This window comes from Notothenia rossii (assembly GCF_949606895.1).
Source record: "Notothenia rossii genome assembly, chromosome: 1".
Lineage (NCBI taxonomy): Eukaryota > Metazoa > Chordata > Actinopteri > Perciformes > Nototheniidae > Notothenia > Notothenia rossii.
In genome coordinates, this window is record NC_136912.1 from 69,407,339 (window position 1) to 69,426,564 (window position 19,226).

At 40.1% G+C, this 19,226-nt stretch overlaps 1 protein-coding gene and 1 long non-coding RNA gene across 5 annotated transcripts in view; one reads left to right on the forward strand and one right to left on the reverse strand.

The window, feature by feature from the left end:
• adcy1a (adenylate cyclase 1a) overlaps positions 1-19,226 on the forward strand; it is a 55,970-nt gene that overhangs the window by 5,066 nt on the left and 31,678 nt on the right. For 2 of the 3 annotated variants that reach the window (XR_013809250.1, XM_079687079.1), the window contains exons 3-8: positions 1,316-1,434; positions 5,087-5,198; positions 11,716-11,843; positions 12,777-12,935; positions 14,090-14,231; positions 15,313-15,477. Coding sequence is in view for 2 of the 3 variants with exons in the window: in XM_079687079.1 (XP_079543205.1) it covers positions 1,316-1,434; positions 5,087-5,198; positions 11,716-11,843; positions 12,777-12,935; positions 14,090-14,231; positions 15,313-15,477 (825 nt within the window). In the remaining variant the exon portion in view is untranslated. The remainder of the gene's footprint in view (positions 1-1,315; positions 1,435-5,086; positions 5,199-11,715; positions 11,844-12,776; positions 12,936-14,089; positions 14,232-15,312; positions 15,478-19,226) is intronic. The other variant, XM_079687080.1, reaches the window with a different exon arrangement.
• Positions 1,373-19,226, reverse strand: part of LOC307043122 — an 18,286-nt gene continuing 432 nt past the window's right edge. The window contains exons 2-3 of one of the 2 annotated variants that reach the window (XR_013809287.1): positions 15,258-15,449; positions 1,373-1,502 (exon numbers count right to left, since the gene is read on the reverse strand). This is a non-coding gene — a long non-coding RNA (uncharacterized lncRNA). Of the gene's footprint in view, positions 1,503-13,064; positions 14,178-15,257; positions 15,450-19,226 lie in introns of those variants that run through there. The other variant, XR_013809288.1, reaches the window with a different exon arrangement.

The following is a 19,226-nucleotide window of genomic DNA, read 5'->3' on the forward strand; positions in this document are numbered from 1 at the left end:
CACCGGAGAGCACGGCTGCTTTTATATCCTGCCTCTCAGCAGCTATTCGGCCGCCTGATGATTCATTGTGCATTCACAACCGTTTGACATCCTGCGAGAGTTTCAAGAGCACTTAATGCTGCTGCAACTGAGACCATTCACACACACAGAAACAAATATGCTGATCTGGTTTGTCACTACTTCAGACAAGTGCAGGAAGGACTCATTTTGATTGTCCATTAACGCTTAAGTTACTCATCAGACTAAAATTCCAAATGTACTTCACTGTGAGTTTGATAGATGGGAATATTCCAGTTTTCCCTATAAGAATGACGTCATGTAGATTTTTATAAAGTTGTGTAAATCAGAGCGCTTGATGGACGTGTTTTAATGCTACAGGCCATAGTATGCATTCGGGTACCTAACCCTTATTGTACCATACTATGTTTGCCAAAATCACCAATTTTCAGACGTTTTTTTATTTTTTTTCAATTTTTGTCCCCGTTTTATACAACTGTAAATGGAACGTTTTTTGGCTTCACACTGTTGGTCAACCAAAACAAAAAATCAGAAGACATCACATTGGGATCTAGGAAATTGTGAGATTTTCTCTCACTGTATTTTTCACCGATTGATGAATCGATTAATTGTTTAGTCTGTTAATCGTCAAATAAAAGTGTTAACACATCAATAGAGTTCTGAGAGTTCAAGGTCTGTAAACTAAAATACATTTAATTGTGCATGTAATTAATGTTAAATGATGAATCAGCTTATTTATTTTCTTTGTTAATCATAATATGTTGGAAAATTGTGTAAAAATACCCAATGACGAGTTAGTGTCTTTAATTTGCCAACAATCAGAAATGGGAAATACAAAGAAAATTCAATATCATGAGATCATTACCAAATTCCTCGATGAATTGAAATTGCCATGATATGGTTTAGTTGATTTATGGACTTGTCCAAGCTGTTATAAAGTTTAAAATTGTATTTAACAAAGAACATCTAAAAATCTTCCTGTTGAGACGCTGGATTTGGCGAATGCAATTATGCTTAAAAGACAGCTTAAAAACAATCAACTGATGCAACCAAATTGACCATTGGTTGAATGAATAATCATTTAACATTATTTCAGACAAAGGAGTATACTTCATTACTTCATTTGTGTAAAAAACACATGTATTCATGCCACATAAATACAAACATTCAATATGTACGTTTACGTCCTTTCCGTTTAAAGTTCTCACTTCTTCTTCTTCTTCTTCTTCTTCTTCTTCTTCTTCTTCTTCTTCTTCTTCTTCTTCTTCTTCTTCTTCTTCAACCCTTCCCTCCTCAGGAGCGTCTGCTGATGAGCCTACTGCCCAGGAATGTTGCTATGGAGATGAAGGAGGACTTTCTGAAGCCGCCTGAGCGGATATTTCACAAGATCTACATCCAACGTCATGACAATGTCAGGTACGGGGGTGTCATGACAACTGTGGACCGCTGAGCTATGCGGAATGTTTTGATCCGAGAGTCCCCGTCTGTGACGTCAGGGTCAAGAATAGAAGAAGAGAAATTAGAGTTAGCCATTAAGGCTGACGCTATTTAACTACTTAAAGGTTAAGGAGAGAAAGACGGAGCGCTGTTGCCACCACCAATTAGAAAAGCTCCTCATTAGCCATTTCTGGTGTTGTTGGAGATTTTTGACTGCATAGGAAATGCTGTAAAGCAGTGACTGTTTTTAGGGGCTCGGTTACAGCTTAAAGGAGCTATTTTCTCAAAATTCTCCGACTAGTTGTTGTTTTTAACGTTGAGGCTATATCAAAGTACTTCAACTTTACAACTATGAAGTGCATTGGTGACATTTGACCACACATTTCATCACATCCTGTCAGGTTTTCCATTGGCTTCATGGAGCTTTATAGTTTCAGCACATTGTTGTGTAGCTGTTTTTATGGAACTTCCCTGTTTTGGTTCCCTCTCACAGCAGGTATTTTTTGTAAGTGTGTAGCCTCAACTATAGAATATACATCTGGCGATAACAAGCCATTGGTGGTCATGATGTCAAACACTTGTTTTTATCATCCCAAATGCAAGGACTCCTCTCTGTTCTATATTGCCTTACAATCTGATTTTTTTTTGGTTTTGGATAAAACTCAGAAGACTTTGAGCTCTGGAAAACTTTTTGTTGCCTGTTTCCTGACATCCATGACTTATCTTAATTATAATATTTTCCTGATTGGCCAGTCATTTATTTGAAAGAGGGATATCAGCCATGTTCTAGTTTTGCTTATTCTAAGTTGAATCTCTTTTACGTTGTTTCTGACTTATGATACAAGTTATTTAAAACACATTTACTTTGGATTTAAAACCTTTTGATGGCCAAAATATATATAATTGTTTTATAATAAACAACTTGTTAAGCAGGTGATATGTTAAAGTCATACACTAAAGATGATTAATACATTTTTTTTTTTAATCGGTTGATCCCTGAATGATCAGCCTTTCCAGCAGCAACCTCTATTGCACTTGTAATGAAAACGACATTTACAGAGCGTGAGAACCTGGCCTGACTTTGAGCTGATTACAATCCAACGAGGCAGAGATGAGACATGGAGAGCTGTACCACTGCTGCTGAGTGTGGGATTGTAGGGCTAGGTCGCATGTCAACAGCACTCCTTTCAAGAGACCATCCTCTCCACTCTCCCTGTGTCTGTGTCTGTGTCTGTCTCTCCGCTCGGCTCCCACACTGCTCGGGAACATCGCCGCCCGCTCGCCAGCCTTGCTGCTGCGCTGGCACTCGCCCAAACATCATGCTTCTGCACCCAGCGAGCTCCTGTCTCCAGGGAGCCACTACAAACACACACATGCCCCCGTGAGCACATGGGGATAGGAAAAAAAAGCTTTATTTTGCAGAGGAGGGGCGTGACATCCCCACCGATCTGGCCCCCCTTTGAAGTGGCCCTTATAACGTTTGATCACATAACTATTTAGCTTCGTCACCGGTCTGCTCTCCCCCTCCTAGCCCTTACCACCACCACCACCCTTCTGCCCTCTTATCCCTCTTCTTCTCCTCGCCGACCACACAGCAGCACGACCTGCAGAACACCGCCATTCAAAGACAAATCACAAAACAGAGCTTGTTCTGTCGAGCAGCAGTCATGATCCCGGCTTTGCATACATCTGGCTGCTGAGCAACTATACCGCGCAGAAAGAAAAGAGCATGGCAACTCACTCACGATGCCGTTCCTTTTTCACACTGCTGGGTAACCAATCTCAGTACTTGTATAGCATCCACCAAAATGATTCCCTAACTCTTATTATTGAAACATGTAAAAGTGGGCAAAGAACTCTGGGATACATCTTGTTAACCTACACTTTGATCGAAGAGTTCCTGCTGTTGTTGGGACTGCTCTCTCAATGTGTTCAAATACTTCCAATATGCGACGTAAACACCTAAGAAACACCTCTAATGGCCCGTGGGAATTATGACTCTTCTCCGTCAGGAGCAAAAACAAAACTGTGTTGTCATTGGAGGGGATGGATGAAAACAATTCATTTTTGGCCCAGACAATGCTTTTGTTCCTAATGATAGCCAAGCATTAACAGTTTTGGAGGAAGAACAATAATACAAATCAATGTTAAAGGTTATTCTTGACCGTGGACGCTGGAGTGTGTGGTATTAGCATTTTAGTTTAGCGTGTAATTTTGGCTGGTATTTGTTCATAAATTGTTGACTTGCCACTAGATGAAAAGTTACCAAAGTGGGTGTCACGACCTCGATACAAACGGATGAACCCAAATGCACGACCCAGAGACAAAGTCTTGAATGTAACAAAATGTATTTTTGATTCCAAAGATCAGGAAAATACATTTTAACAGAGTAGGTACTACAATAAACAAAAGGCGCTCACAAGGAGGAAAAAACTAAGCATAACAAAAAGAAAACTTAAGAAAAACTTAAGCCTAAAAAATTAACAACAAAACAAAACCTGACATGAGTGAAAGCGATCCTTTCTGAGCTGAGGCTTGGCACGACCATTCGGGGAAACAAACAAGACGAACTGACAGAGGATAGGGGAGAGACAGGACTATTTAAACATGAGGTGAGTGGGAACAGGTGGAAACAATCAGGGGCGGGGCAGATGCTGATGATGGCGGGAAAAAAACACAGGGGGAGGAAGTAACAGGGCCTGAAATTAGAGACAAGCGTTAAGTACAGAATAAAACAAGAAATGGAAAACGAGACATGACCAGACGTGAAAAAACATGAAATGACAGACATAATAAACATAACTAACACATTTGACGAGACACAACAGTGGGGGTCTATATATATGTACAAAATAATCAAACTCTTCAAATAACACAATTGTGAAGCTGTAGATTTCCGTATTTTGTTAAAATATTTAATTCTAGACCAAAGTGGTGGCTAAAACCTTCCTTATGTATTTTACTAAGCTTGTTCCAGACTTTCAATTGCATCTCACAAACTTGATAGTGTTTGCTCTGTTGTCATGGAAATACTAACTGTGGTGTCTCCATCTGCTAAAAGAGGCTTTGAGATGCAGATAATATCTGTGGAGAAGGCTCGTAGATGGGCATTGAGTTAAAAGTATTTGATCATTTAAACAGTTGTTCAGATCAGTACAATTAATTGTTGTGGTGTCAGTATCAACAAATCCTACCCCGCTCTGCACACGGCTTTATCCCTGATGTGTTACTCCACTGGGAACAGTGATTTATTTATTTTTTATTTCAGACTGAAAGTCAATAAGATCCATAACACCTTGTTTGGTTGCCATCTGAGCAAATTAATGAGGGGCTAAGTAGCTTTCATCACCTTCCTCCCCCCACTACAGCAGCAGGCAATTCAGATCTGTAATTGATTTAGTGCTTGGCAGAGAAGATGATTCCACTTATCAGGGATTGGATTACTCTTGCTTCTCTTTTGATCGCCATTAGTTAATTTCTCTGCTTCGGTGGGACCTGTTGGTATTTTGTTGTCAGAAAAGAGAGAAGAATAGAGTAGTTTCCTTCCTGGAGCACATGCGGACATCAGCTGTCAGGAGATATAGAGCTCTTCACATAAGAGTATAACCCTTCTTTCTCTTCCTTCTGACAGTATCCTGTTTGCAGACATCGTGGGTTTCACCAGCTTGGCTTCTCAGTGTACTGCTCAGGAACTGGTCAAGCTGCTCAACGAACTCTTCGGGAAGTTTGATGAGCTGGCTACAGTAAGTGCTCTCCCATCCCCCGCTGCTACCCCTTAGCAGAGATGGCAAAAGTACACACATCCTTTACTCAAGTAAAAGTACAGATACTCGTGTTTAAAAATACTCTGGTAAAAGTAGAAGTACTTACTAAACTCCTTTTACTCAATTAAAAGTAAAGAAGTATGGGCTTCAAAATGTACTTAAGTAAAAAGTACCCATAACTACCAACTGTTTTAAACAGTACCTGACCTCCCTTTATATTAATAGAACAATAATGTAATTGTTAGCTAACGAATGTTTCCATGCTGAACAACGTAAAAATGACAAAGTTCTCATTGGTCCGTCTTCTTTATGGCCAGTCCACAAGGCGGCGTGCGTTGAAGCTTCAACGCAGCTTCCCATTCACTTTCAATGGGGTGACGTCACGCTTTGCCGAACTGCATTGTGCTTCCGTCGCTTCGCTTTTCCTGCGTTGCCCGCGTTGCTCGCTTCAAAAGTTGAGAAATGTTCAACTTTTCAAGCTTCGACGGAAGCGTCAGCCAATCAAATCATATGCCAGTACAAGCTCTAGCCAATCAAACCGCGTGCTTGTGTGTCCGGGGCGGGAGATTCATGTGATTGGTTGTTGGTCGAGCTTCAGACACGCCCCCCGGAAAGCTTCAACGCACGCTGCCGTGTGGACGCTGCGTTAGAGAAGACCAGGAAATTATGGATACACGGATCGTGTTCAAAGGGGCACGCAACTGACTCTAAATAATAATGATCACACCACCAAACGTAGATTAAAACTAAAGTAACAAACCTGTTTTAGAAATGTAAGAAGCAGAAAGTACAGGTATTTCTGTGAAAAAATGTAAGAAGTAAAAATAAAAAGTAGTCAGAAAAATAAGTAGTGGAGTAAAGTACTGATACCAGAAAAATGTACTTAAGTACAGTAACAAAGTATTTGTAGGCCACTACTTTCATAATTACAATATGAAAATGAGTGGATAATCACATTGTGATCAAGGCTCATGAAAATCCCTAGATGGTTCAATGATAGCCTGTTCCTCAAGTGATGCATCTCCAATGATTGATAGGTTATTGAGATATATATATACACATGTACAGGTGGTTTGAATTATTATACAAATAGTCTCCTCAGAATTGTATTCCAAACTCTTACATTTCATTCCACATTGTAATATTTAATGTGGCGTACAGGGGGTTCAGAGCACCGTTTAATGATGAAACAGCTGCCTGCTAACGAGAATGCTGACAGCTATAAATGTGCAGGCACTAAAACCACAGCGGTGGACTGAAGGGAACTGCTGAGTTAGCAAGAAACCCCCTTTCACATTACACATAGTCATTTTGTCTATTGTTTGTATTAAAATATTGATTAAAGAGGCTTTAAATGTGGGTGTTGGAATATTATAAGCACATACCGAGAGGATGAAACACAACTTGTCAGTGTTATTAGGTGGACTAAGTTTGTTAGGGCAACTATTTTATAAAATGACTTACAACCTCTTTCGGATTACTGCACTTTCCTACTTAATGTCTTACATTATCGTTTTTCTTATTTGAAATTTTTACAAGTGTAATTTCCTTTTTATACATATTTAATGTGCATTGTTCGAGGGAGCCTGATATAAAAGATGTTCATTTCCAACAACTTCTTCTCTTTTGCATGTGATCTTAAATATTTAAAAAAATGTTTCAGCTGATTAATATGCGGGTATGGATATATGCAACGTATTCTTGGAGTCTCTTCATTGTTGTCAGTGCATTCAGTCTTTTTCGAAAATAAACGTCTTCACAGGGAAGGAGCCCTATTGTGCACATGTTCTGGTTTAATTTGATTTGTGCCACTACTGTGTCCTGTTTACATGCTTTAATGTTCAAAAAGGTCTTTATTTGTCACCTCTTTTCACCCTCTGTCTGAAACCAGATCCCAGTCTGCTCTGATTGGTTGGCTGGCCGGCACTGTTGTGATTGATCAACAACTTAATTATATCCCACCCCTTAACATGTACAATGTGTTGGAGCTATAGCCAATAGAAACTTGAGTATTACGTAGTGATGTCACTATGTTACGGAAGTAAACAAAGGATTACAGTGGAGGTTTTTTAGGCAGGTTGGTTGGTGTGGGAGAGAAACCCACTTTGGAGGGAATTTATGATGGATTTTAGCCTTTGAAGACCATTTACATGCACAAAAACCTATGTAACACAGGAAAGGGAAAAACCCCAAAAAGCATAATAGAGCCCCTTTAAGTTTAGCATTAGATTGTGGGTTAGGTTGAAAAAATACAGAAGGAAAAGGCATGGATGGAAGTGATGTGACCTAATCAATTCTGGTTTCATACGGGACACAGCAGATTGCTTTATATTATATGAATGACTGCTTTCAGAAGTTTGAGAAAAGCCTTAAACAAAAAAGGCCTGCAAGGACATTAAATATTTTATTTAGTTTCGCAGCTGATTTATTATGCCAAGCCATATATTGATCCAATGATGCAAGTCAAGCTGGAGAGACAGAGGAGGAGGAGGAGGAGGAGGAGGAGGAGGAGGAGGAGGAGGAGGAGGAGGAGGAGGAGGAGGAGGAGATGAAGGTCAAGAAGGAGAATGAACTGGAAGAGAGGGAGAGATGAGTGAACACATCTTTTGACAAAGTGGAGATAAGACCTGAGGACATGGTGTGTGTTTGTGTGTAAGTGTGTGTAAGAGCACTACTGGGACTACTGCACTTGATGTATAGAGATTGTCTGTGAATTATTGCAAACATTGCAGTCAGTAAGCCTGCGTGGTGTTGTTTCACGGGAAAGGAGATTAGGTGAGTGATAGGTTATCTGCCGCTAGACTATATTATATTAATACTGCATGAGACACACAAACACACACCGTACACAGACATAGTTCTATCCACTGCCAATTGCAGTAGGCTTAAGACTACCTCAACACATGCACAAACACACACGCACACGCACACGCACACGCACACAGACACCGTTTATAACCCCAATGGTGCAGTACTATTTCTTGCACATGTTATGGTGTTCATCAGCTGATGTTGTTATCATAATGTGACCTGCAGTCCAGTGTAACTCTAAGCACATCAAAGATACCCTACTTGGTCTTTCTCTGAGCAAGCTCAATCCACTTATAAATGCAGTGTGATCGGATTAAAAAGCAAGTGAGTAGCCCTTGAGTTCAGATTGTTTTGTCCAGGACATTGGGTTGAATGACAACATTGCCAATCAAGATCATTGACTGGTTGAGAAAGCGGAGCAATTAGCAGCTAAAGAGTAACTTTTGTTTCTCAGGAGTTGGTGGAGACCAAACCAGAGCTAAAAGTAGCATTACAATTTGACTAAATTCATGAGGTAGAAAAAAACACAACCCCAGTGGAATTGTGAACTGTTGAATAATGTTACCTCTCAGTATTTCAGCTCCATAGAGTGCCACAGTGACGGGTCCTAAAACCCGGAAGTAAGTTAGCATTTTACCACTTCCGGTTCCTTCGACAAAAACCAATGCAATTTCTCCATAGGATTTTGGAAAATAGCTCGAAATAAGGTCTGTGGTTGACACAAATTGAAGAGAGGGATCACGTTTTGTTCAGCCAGATAATATCCACATGTCTACCCTACTTTTATAATTTTCGAATCATAAATCTAATCGATAGATTTATGATAGATAGATAGATAAGGAACCGGAAGGAGTTTACTTCCGGGGTTTAGGACGCGTCGCTGTGGCACTCTATTGTGTCAAAACATCTATTGTTGCATCTTTAATATTGACCCTATATAGAGATTGTGGATGTGTAATTGTTTGCAAACATCAGCCGCATCAACTTTATAATAAAGTAATCATATTTAATGGATGTGTGTTTTCAGCTATCTGCAGAGTATGTTATGCACATGGTCTCATCTCACATATTTTAGATTTATGGTAAATGTTCACACCTAACTTAACATAATATAATCGTTTATTGTTGTGATGCAATCATGAAATAGATCTTATTTCTGATGATAAATAAAAGTTAACCTTGTCCATAATGTCGGTCACAGTGCATTCCCACTCAACGCTCAGCGTGCAACTCGGCTGACCTCTTCTTCTCCCAGCCAAGAGATCTCTTCGGACAGTTTACTCACCCTTTCTGCATGCACATGCACACATATGCACACACAACAGTCATATGCTCAGCAGGATTATCACTGTTGAGTTCATTCTGCATCTCAGCAATCAGTCATGGCTTAATGCGGGGTGAGAGTTAGAGAGAAGAGGGGGGCCAAGAGAGCAAGGTACAAGGTGATCTGCAGCGTGCTATCAGTGCTCCAGCACTCAGAAAGCCATTATATGGAAACCTTGAGAGGATATATTTTGCGCATGTGTCTTCCTGTGTGTGTATGTGTGTGTGTAACCGCAGCTGCATCCTAATTGAGATGTATACCCTGTCGTGTTAGCGAGAGAGAAATTCACTTTCAAACAGGCTCTGTCACAACTACTGAGCTTGTCTGTGTACGCTACACAACACATTTATTACCCCAAGGCTCAACCTAAACTTAACCATAACAGACATAGGCCTTACTTAACCCTGACATTTCACTAACCGTAGTGAAATGTAACAAGGCAAATTGAGAACATTGATTTTTCCACCAATTAGACCAACTGTCCCCAATCATTTGGTTTAAAATCCTAAGCATTTGTCCTTTCTCCAGAGACATGGCTTTCTGTCAGCTGATAATTTCTCTCTCCTTTCTGTTACACACACACACACACACACACACACACACACACACACACACACACACACACACACACACACACACACACACACACACACACACACACACACACACACACACACACACACACACACACACACACACACACACACACACACACACACACACACACACACACACACACTCCGTTCCCCATATCCTCCCACGCCAGAATCTTTCTGCTCCCGTGAGCAGAAAACCAGAGCACCCCGTCTCCTCTCTTCTCATCCCCGCCTCTTACACTGCATTTGTCATGAAACCTTTGTATGTGTGTGTCTGTGTGTGGCTGTGTCTGCATGTGTTTGTCACTCAGAGGGTGCCTACAGGCTAAGCTTTGTAGGGTCTACCATTACGATTTTTTTATGACTATGAGTGAAACAGCGCAAAATGGAAACCCTGCACGTGCGACTAAACAGAAGTACCTGTACAGTATGTATGCATGTAGCTATGCAGGGTTGTGTGTTCCTGTGTCATAGAGGTATTGTGTTTGTGTTTTAGTTTGTGGAGTTTGTGCACAATGTGCTATGTGACAAATAGCTGATCTGTCTGGGAATGTGTGGGCGGGATCCTACTTCAAGAGTATGTCGGAGCAATTAGAGTTGGCCTCAACTGCAAACACACACATGGTTGCACGAGTACACACATCTGATTTACATAAGCAGAGATGCATGAGGCATCCATGCTGTGTTTGTACAGGAGTAAAAGAAAGCTCATTCTTTATGTTTAGTGCGACCAACTCTCGGCCAATACATGTAGAAATGGCCAAAGTCACAATTTCAAACTGTTGCTATAAACTAATTTTAAGAAAGAAAAATAAGTTTGTATAGCAATGGTACTGTCATAATGACTTGTGCTAACGCATTACAACTAGCAATCTGTGATCCAGATCCAGAGAATTTGACTACTTTTAATGATGGACTGTAAGATCTACTGCTAAAAAAAAAAAGACTGTGGGCCAATTCTAATATACACACTCTCCGACTCTCAGTCTTGGAGGGTGCCTTTCCACAAACTCCACGAGTGCTTATAGTGGACCCACTGTCAAATTGTCAAGTGCTTGAGGGCTCTCTCGCGGACATGTATGCTTTCTGTAAGGCCACATTTCTGCAGACTTTGCCGGCACACGATGGCTGTTTAGCCTGGCATAATAACTTTACATAGCACTACATTACGATTAAATATAGCACATTAAAAACACATGCAATTAAATGAATGCATGGCTATGTTGAACATTGAGTTTATTCATCAATTATTTTTGGGAATGTTGCTTAACAATGCTGTTTTGACAAAAAATAGTATTTGAGGGAACAATGGAATTGGGACTAACAATCTAGAGCCATGCTAGTAGCTCTTTGAGGCTGCTAATGTCATAATGCTGAGATTCTTCATCATATCAATGCTTATAGGTATAGGTATAAATGATTACCCCGTTCAACGTTTTAGTTTTGCATGTAGTCTAGCTTCACTAAACTAAAAGCCAGCTGAGGTTGTAGAAAATGTAATTCCTTTTGCAGGTATTCCATCATCAATAGCTCTTTTGGAGAAATTGAGATATTAAGCTGATGATGTTGCGAGAGTGAAAATGTAAGCAATCATCCAATTTATAGCAAGTGATCCTGGACACCTTCAGGGCAATTCAGATATTTCAGTACGCACCGAAGTGTTAACAGACAGATGAACATTACCACCTCGATAGCCAATGCATTAGCAGCTAGGACTCTAGTACTAGTAGTATAACTAACATTCTCCGTCCCATTGTGTCTGTAGGAGAATCACTGCAGGAGGATAAAGATCCTCGGGGACTGTTACTACTGTGTGTCAGGACTGACCCAACCCAAAGCAGACCACGCCCACTGCTGTGTGGAGATGGGACTGGACATGATTGACACGATCGCGTGAGTCTCACGCACACACACAAACACACACACACACACACACACACACACACACACACACACACACACACACACACACACACTAACACACACACACACACACACACACACACACACACACACACACACACACACACACACACACACACACACACACACACACACACACACACACACACACACACACACACACACACACACACACACACACACCATTTTCTATTTTTAGACTACTGTTAAGGTGCTGTCTTCCTTAAAAGGGCTGACTTCCCCTGCAACTGATAGCGATGGAAAAAGCACTAATTTTATACTGGTATTAAAATGAGCAATACGACAATGTGAAAATACTTTTGATAAACACATTTATCAAGGCAATTGTTAAGTTTAGATTTTGGGTAGACAGCTAAACATTAAAGTTTACTCAACATGAATGCAACACACATAATGAGTCATTAGTGTCTCCCTTAGCGCAAATGGTATTAAGGCCCTTTTTAGGAGAAAAATTACTATGAGAGCGTGTGACGCCACATAAACATTTACTGTAAAAAAGTTGTATATCCATGTTGATCCAGTTGAACATCAAACATAGAAAATCAAGCATAACAATAAATAGTTATTCTGTTAACAGCCAGAATTATTTTTTAATATAAGTTAGGTAGTTCCTAAGTTAAGAGTAACAACATTATAAAGTTTACTATGAGATAAATGCTGCAATAACAGGATGCTTACCAGTGCAATACTAAAATGCTGCAGCATTAAGTTTACAATCTTAGATTAGTGTGTTAGCATGCTAGCATTTAGCTAATTTGCACTACATATAAATTACAGTTGAAGCTGATGGAATGTCATTTGTGTTTTGATCTTGCTACCTAATAACCAAACATAAAATGTTCTAGGTTTTGAGATTAACCTCCCCCCTCCCCCTTCCTGCAGGTCCGTGGTGGAGGCGACGGAGGTAGATCTGAACATGCGGGTAGGTCTGCACACAGGACGGGTGCTGTGTGGCGTGCTGGGCCTCAGGAAATGGCAGTATGACGTCTGGTCAAATGATGTCACACTGGCAAATGTGATGGAGGCTGGAGGGCTGCCTGGGTCAGTGCTGACTCTTACACCCACTGAAACTAGATTCTGAGCAGTCACAGTTCACACACACACACACACACACACACACACACACACACACACACACACACACACACACACACACACACACACACACACACACACACACACACACACACACACACACACACACACACACACACACACACACACACAAAGTATCCCAGCAACAGCGATATAATATAGACGTATGATGTGTGCATCTGTTCACAGCAGTAACAGCTGGGAAATGTATTATTTCTGCATATGAACCTCAGGAACACTACATGTTGCTTTTTTAAATCACTTTTATATTGATAAAACAAATATATAAAAAATTCACAGAAAAGACAGTAAACTGAAATGAATTTAGCCACCTGACAGATGTTGTTTATGTAGTTGCAACCTAATAAACATTTCCAAAACCACAGAGGCACATTGCATTTACCAAAGAAAGTAAAACTGGAGGTGCTATCTTGTAATTACGAGGCAGTTTAATGACATAGCATCACCATGAAAATCTCATAATTACAAGATCTTTATCTAATATAAGATGGTTTTATTAATTATGAGCTTGTTTTCAGATACAGATGTTGGCATCTAAAGTAAGGATGTCATAAGCATAAGTTTCGTTATTATGAGATATCTTTGGGCTTTGGCTGAATTTCAAAAAAAATGTTTTTCCCAGAATGAAATGTTGAGTTCCCAAGATGATGTTTTTTACATTTCATATTTGCTCCTAAAAATGTTATTTGCATTGAATTACATCTCTTTGATGCGGCATTATGATTATTTCTTTTTAAAGACCGCAGCTAAAAGTAAAGCAGGCCACTTGTGTTAAATAAATCCTTCATTCAGGAAATCTCATGTACAGTAACAAGCTGATTTACATTTAAAAAGCAGCTAAATTAGGTCACTGCATTGGCTCATTTTGGTCTTGTTTCAAGTGAAGTAATACGATTTGAGGACTGGTTACCAGATTAAATAAGTCGTTAGCATGAACATTACTCTGCTGTGAAAAATATTGAGCCAGCCAAAGGGTTTTTATACGGAGGAAAATAATGAGGGGGATAATGATTTGAGACCTTAATGTCAGACTTGTATCGCTAACTGCCTTGCGTCCTCTGCTCTGCTTGTGCTCCCAGCAAGGTGCACATCACAAGGACCACCCTGGAGTGTTTGAATGGAGACTACGAGGTGGAGCCGGGCCTCGGACACGAGAGACATGCCTTCCTACAGAAACATCAAATAGAAACATTTTTCATCGTGCCCCCACACAGACGCAAAGTACGCCACTGTCATCTCTGGTTTTGCAGGTCTTCTCTCTTACTGCAGAGGTGGCACATCTATCAGTGTTATAATAGTTAATCCTCTGATGCAGAGAGGGAGGTAGGGAGGCCATGTGTTAAGCTGGCATACACATGGATAATATCACTATCTACTGTACATATGCCTGAGAGCTGAGTGTGCCTGCTCATAGCATTTTAAATCCGCAGCTAAAGTATGTGTATGAGCATACACACACACTCACTAAAATTGCACCGTCACTGTAAATACCCCACTCAAACATAGGCTACTTTATTTCCATGAATGAGACAATTCTGCCAAAGCACGTTAAAATTAGTTCTCATCAGGTCATTATTTTCTCCGGTCCTTGACTACATAATGCAACAGTTTCTCATGATTATTATTAAAGAAACTGAAAACTGAATTTCAAAATAATGTATTTTTGTAGGTAAAAGAGGTTGGTAATAATTGAAGTTTCAATGTTACATTTTGTGAAATCAACACTAGGTTGTAGGTTTTAGTTTTGCCATTACATTTCGAACAAACTTTCACTGTACCTGATTTCTAATTTAGCACCATAGAAAGCGGTTATAGGTTTATCAGGTTTACTTGAAACAAATTACTGAACGCCTATCAGCTTTAGTTCAAAGTGAATGCTAACATGAACAATGTTAAATATAGGCTAACATGCTAACATGACAAACAAAACATGATGCCAAATAACTTTCTAACACATGTTAAACGTAAGTAGACTTTACATTCTAAATACTAACTGATATGCGATAAAATGCTAAACATCATTTGCATACAACACATTACCTTGTTAGATGCCATATACCCTATTTACATTATGTAGCTGTTTGCATGTACGTTAGTATGCTAACTGTGGGTACTGTTGTCTGCTGTCACATGCCAATGCTTACTTTATTCCCATAAAAGCTCTAATAAAAAATCTGGAAAAGAGCTGGTTTACATAAACATAAATTGGAAGATTGTTGGTAGAAAAAGTTATCGTGTGTTATGTACCTCCAACTGTTTCAAATCTGTACTGATCATCTGATTTCTTCTTCCTCATCTCCAGATCTTCCCAGGTCTTATTCTGTCAGACATCAAACCAGCCAAGAGGATGAAGTTCAAGACGGTGTGCTACCTGCTGGTCCAGCTGATGCACTGTAGGAAGATGTTCAAGGCCGAGATCCCCTTCTCCAACGCCATGTCCTGCGATGATGACGACAAGGTATTTAGAGTCTGTATCGCATAGAAATCATTATTCTTTAATGTGCATGCACGTGTGTACAACTACTGTACAAAGTGGACATGAATATATTTGGGTTATGTAGAAGGATAAATCCCTTTAATGGAGCTGTAGTGTTATGTCATATCAAATAAAGATTATTTGTATTTAAAGACATCGCCTTGGACATAAAGGAACTGAGATGAACACTTTTGACCATTATCTGACATTTTAAAAATCTAACAATGAATAGATTAATCTATCAAATAATGCTCTGATGAATCAATAATGAACAATTTTGCTTATTCATATGTTTCTCATTCTCTTTGTGACTATATTTGCTTTCCTGCAGCAATATCAGTGCTGCTGGTTGGTTGCTTGGTGTGATGTTATTTTGTGGTATTTTGATGATGGTGTTATGGCATCACATGGTCCGCCTGTCAGAAAAAGCCTGCTAGCCTAATCCGTCCAACTGTGTGAGCCTGGCCGGGCATTAGTACTTCATGATTCTGATGAGGTTGCCTTATGACTGCTGGTAATCACCTGCAGCCTGATATCATCTCCTCTAATAGCATTAGCCAAATTGTTACATGATTATCCAAGTAGCCAAAATCCTAGTATTGTGACACAGCATTTTATAATGCAGTTGTGCATTTTATTTGGTTTAATCTTTAAAAATATATAAACTAAATACAGACTTTTCATCATCAGAAAGATGCAATGGAATGTTTGTAATCTGTCCAACCTTTATCTATCTCTTGCCAGTTTGTAGGGAATAGCGTTGTTTAATTGTTGAGAGTTACATTAAAATAAAGGTTTTGCAAGCAAGACTCTGCAGATGTGCAATGTACAATATGTGCTACAGTTCTATCGGAAAGCTGCTGGAGAAGTGCTTCAATTTCTGCTAGCACCTCCTAAATAATTCTAAAATAAGATAAGATGGACCCTGTAGGGAAATTCATGTGTCATGGCAGCAACAGCAAATACAAAAAAGTAGAAACAAAGAAGAGCTGCTCAGACAGGCTGCCAGTCACAGTGTACTATCAATAGTAATTTGGAATAAAAGGGGCAACTGTTGTGCACAATATCTGCCTCCAAATGCTGCACATGCAAGTTATGAATTTAGCTAGATTGGAGGACTGGTACCTCCCTTTTGGAAGTACTGAATATGTGAATACCTGGAAAAATAGTCTCTTTTAATTAACTTCTTTACTCCAAAAATCAACTAATGATTTGCAATTCTCTTTTTTTGCCTTATAGTACAAATCAGCTTGATTCAAAACGTGTCAACTGTGACTTTAGAATTCACAAGAGTTCCTGTAGCAAGAAAAACTAGCTTCAGGAAACTTTAATGAAAATCCCCTACCGACTTTAAGGATTTAAATGAGACTAAATGGCTTGTGAATATGGATGTAACTGTATAACAAGAACAGTAATTATATAACCATCTTTGTGTCACTTCCAGAGAGGCTGGATGATTAAATGAAAGAGCTGCCTTTTTCATTTCATATTGTAGAAGCACTGAAGCAGGTGTACATTTTAAATATACTTCACACTCTAATTATAATTTTGTAACTGTCAAATACCTGTAAGTGAAACAGAGAACTGACTGACAACCACTCTTAAAATAACTACTGGTAATACTTTAACTATAAAAAAGTACAGCATGTGCTTGTTTTATGACAGATAGTGCCAGTGGCGTAACCGGGCCCAAAGCGGCCAGGGGCCCAGAGCCGGCCAGAGCCGACCAGGAGCACTAACGTTAGCAATGTTGATGTGCAGTCGCAGCCGGAGCCAGAGGCTAACGATAGCTCACCTGCCTCACCACCATCATTGCCATCTAGCTCCACAAGTGAAGCTGTATCTGCGGCCGTGGCTGTGCAACCTTCTTCTCCAGCCAGCCAGGAGGAGAGGCTGGATTTGACTTTGCCCGGCGGTGGTCCAACATTTCCCAAGGGTCCCAACCGATAGGGGATTCTATGGCACTATTGAGACCCCCGGCGCCAAGATCAAAAGCTATATTATAGCAACCGGTCCATGAAGGCTTACCGGCCAATTCCCCAGGGACAAACATCAAGGAAACAGGTGTAATCCTCTTCTTAGTTTGCTGTGCCGTTGTCAGGCTGTGGTGGTTTGAGGCAGGGCAGGCTGTTGTTGATAGCCTACATGTGGCGCTTCTGAGTGGTTGTGTATGTCTGTCATAGGCGGCGCCAGGGGGGCGCTAGCGGGTGCTGAAGCTCCCCTATGATAGCCATAGCACCCCCCAAGCACCCCAAGAAAAGTATGTGTCTTTTTTATTTTTACGTGTGAAATTCATAATTTGAAAAATGATTGATTTGAAAAAAATATGCCACAGTACAAAACAAGTACTTCTGGGTCTCTGTGTTTCATTCAAGCTCGGCTCTGTTTGTGTGTGTGCGTGGCAGGCGCGCATTTAGTGTGATCGAGAGAGAGAGAGAGAGAGAGAGAGAGAGAGAGAGAGAGAGAGTGAGAGAGCGTACCCGTGCCAAGGATCGTGTTGTTAGCATCTGTTTAGCTAGCTGCACTAACGGATATAAGGAGCTGTTTCTACAACAAGGTGAATGTCCTCTCCTGTCAGACTGAGGGACTCAGGTGAGCTAGAGGACTCTCTGAGTGTTTAGATAGTTAACTTTAGTCTAAGTTATCTCAGTGGGTCTCAAACGGTTTGGTCACGATTTATGTAAACATTTATTTCCGAGGCACACCTTCATATGATCATATAGTTATAAAACAATAAGAGAATAAATGAAAAACAGTTATGAAATACTATATGACAGTAAAACAATAATACACTTTGAAAGGGGAGTGATTTGTAAAATATCCATAAAGAAAAAGTAAATCTGTTTACAGTTCTGTTTCATATGGGTGTTGAGAGATGTATCCATAGATCTCTTCATTTTGCTCTCAAAGTGCACCAGATTGATGCTTTTAACTTCATATTAAAAAATAAATCTTCCGGGGGACCATACCCAGACCCCCCAGAGGATATTAGGTCCATCCCCACTTATAAACATAGCACTTTACCCCTGCTTACACCTATATGCTGTGAGCTGATTATCGAGCCTTCATTGTAACAAGTTTATACTGTATATACTTTGTATGTGCGTGTGGGGAGTGTTGCATTCGAAAATTCCACTTTTCTAATGTAGCGCCCGGTAGATTGAGGGAAAACCCTAATGTTTGAGCACCATTGTGAAACGTCAAGCTACCCCACAGCACCCCCAAAAGAAAATTTCTGGCACCGCCACTGATGCCATGCGTTTGTGAGCGCATCAGTGTGCGCTTATGTTTGGGGTGATTGGGGGGGGGGGGCCCAAAACAATATTTGCACCGGGGCCAATCACAACCTTGTTACGCCACTGGATAGTGCTCATATAATAACATTGCTTGTGGTATTTTGAAACAGTCTTACATTATGTCCTGGTGAACAGCACTGACAGTTTTAGTAATAACAAATGATGTTTTTGTCCTTCTAATGTGTTGCTCTGAGTAATTGTGTTTATTTTTAACTTTGTCCTTATTTTGTTTATGGCATCAGGCAAGCTTCATAAAAGCATCTCCCTGGAAGCACCACAAGATTATATCAAACCCAAAAGGCATTACTGTAAAATGCAAAACATTCACGTAACAGGGGGATCTTCCTGCATTTAATTTTTTTTATATAATTACTGCCTGAAACGTTAGTGTTGTGGCATGTCAGATTAAAAAGGAGAACTTAATTCATATCATCAAATGCTTGT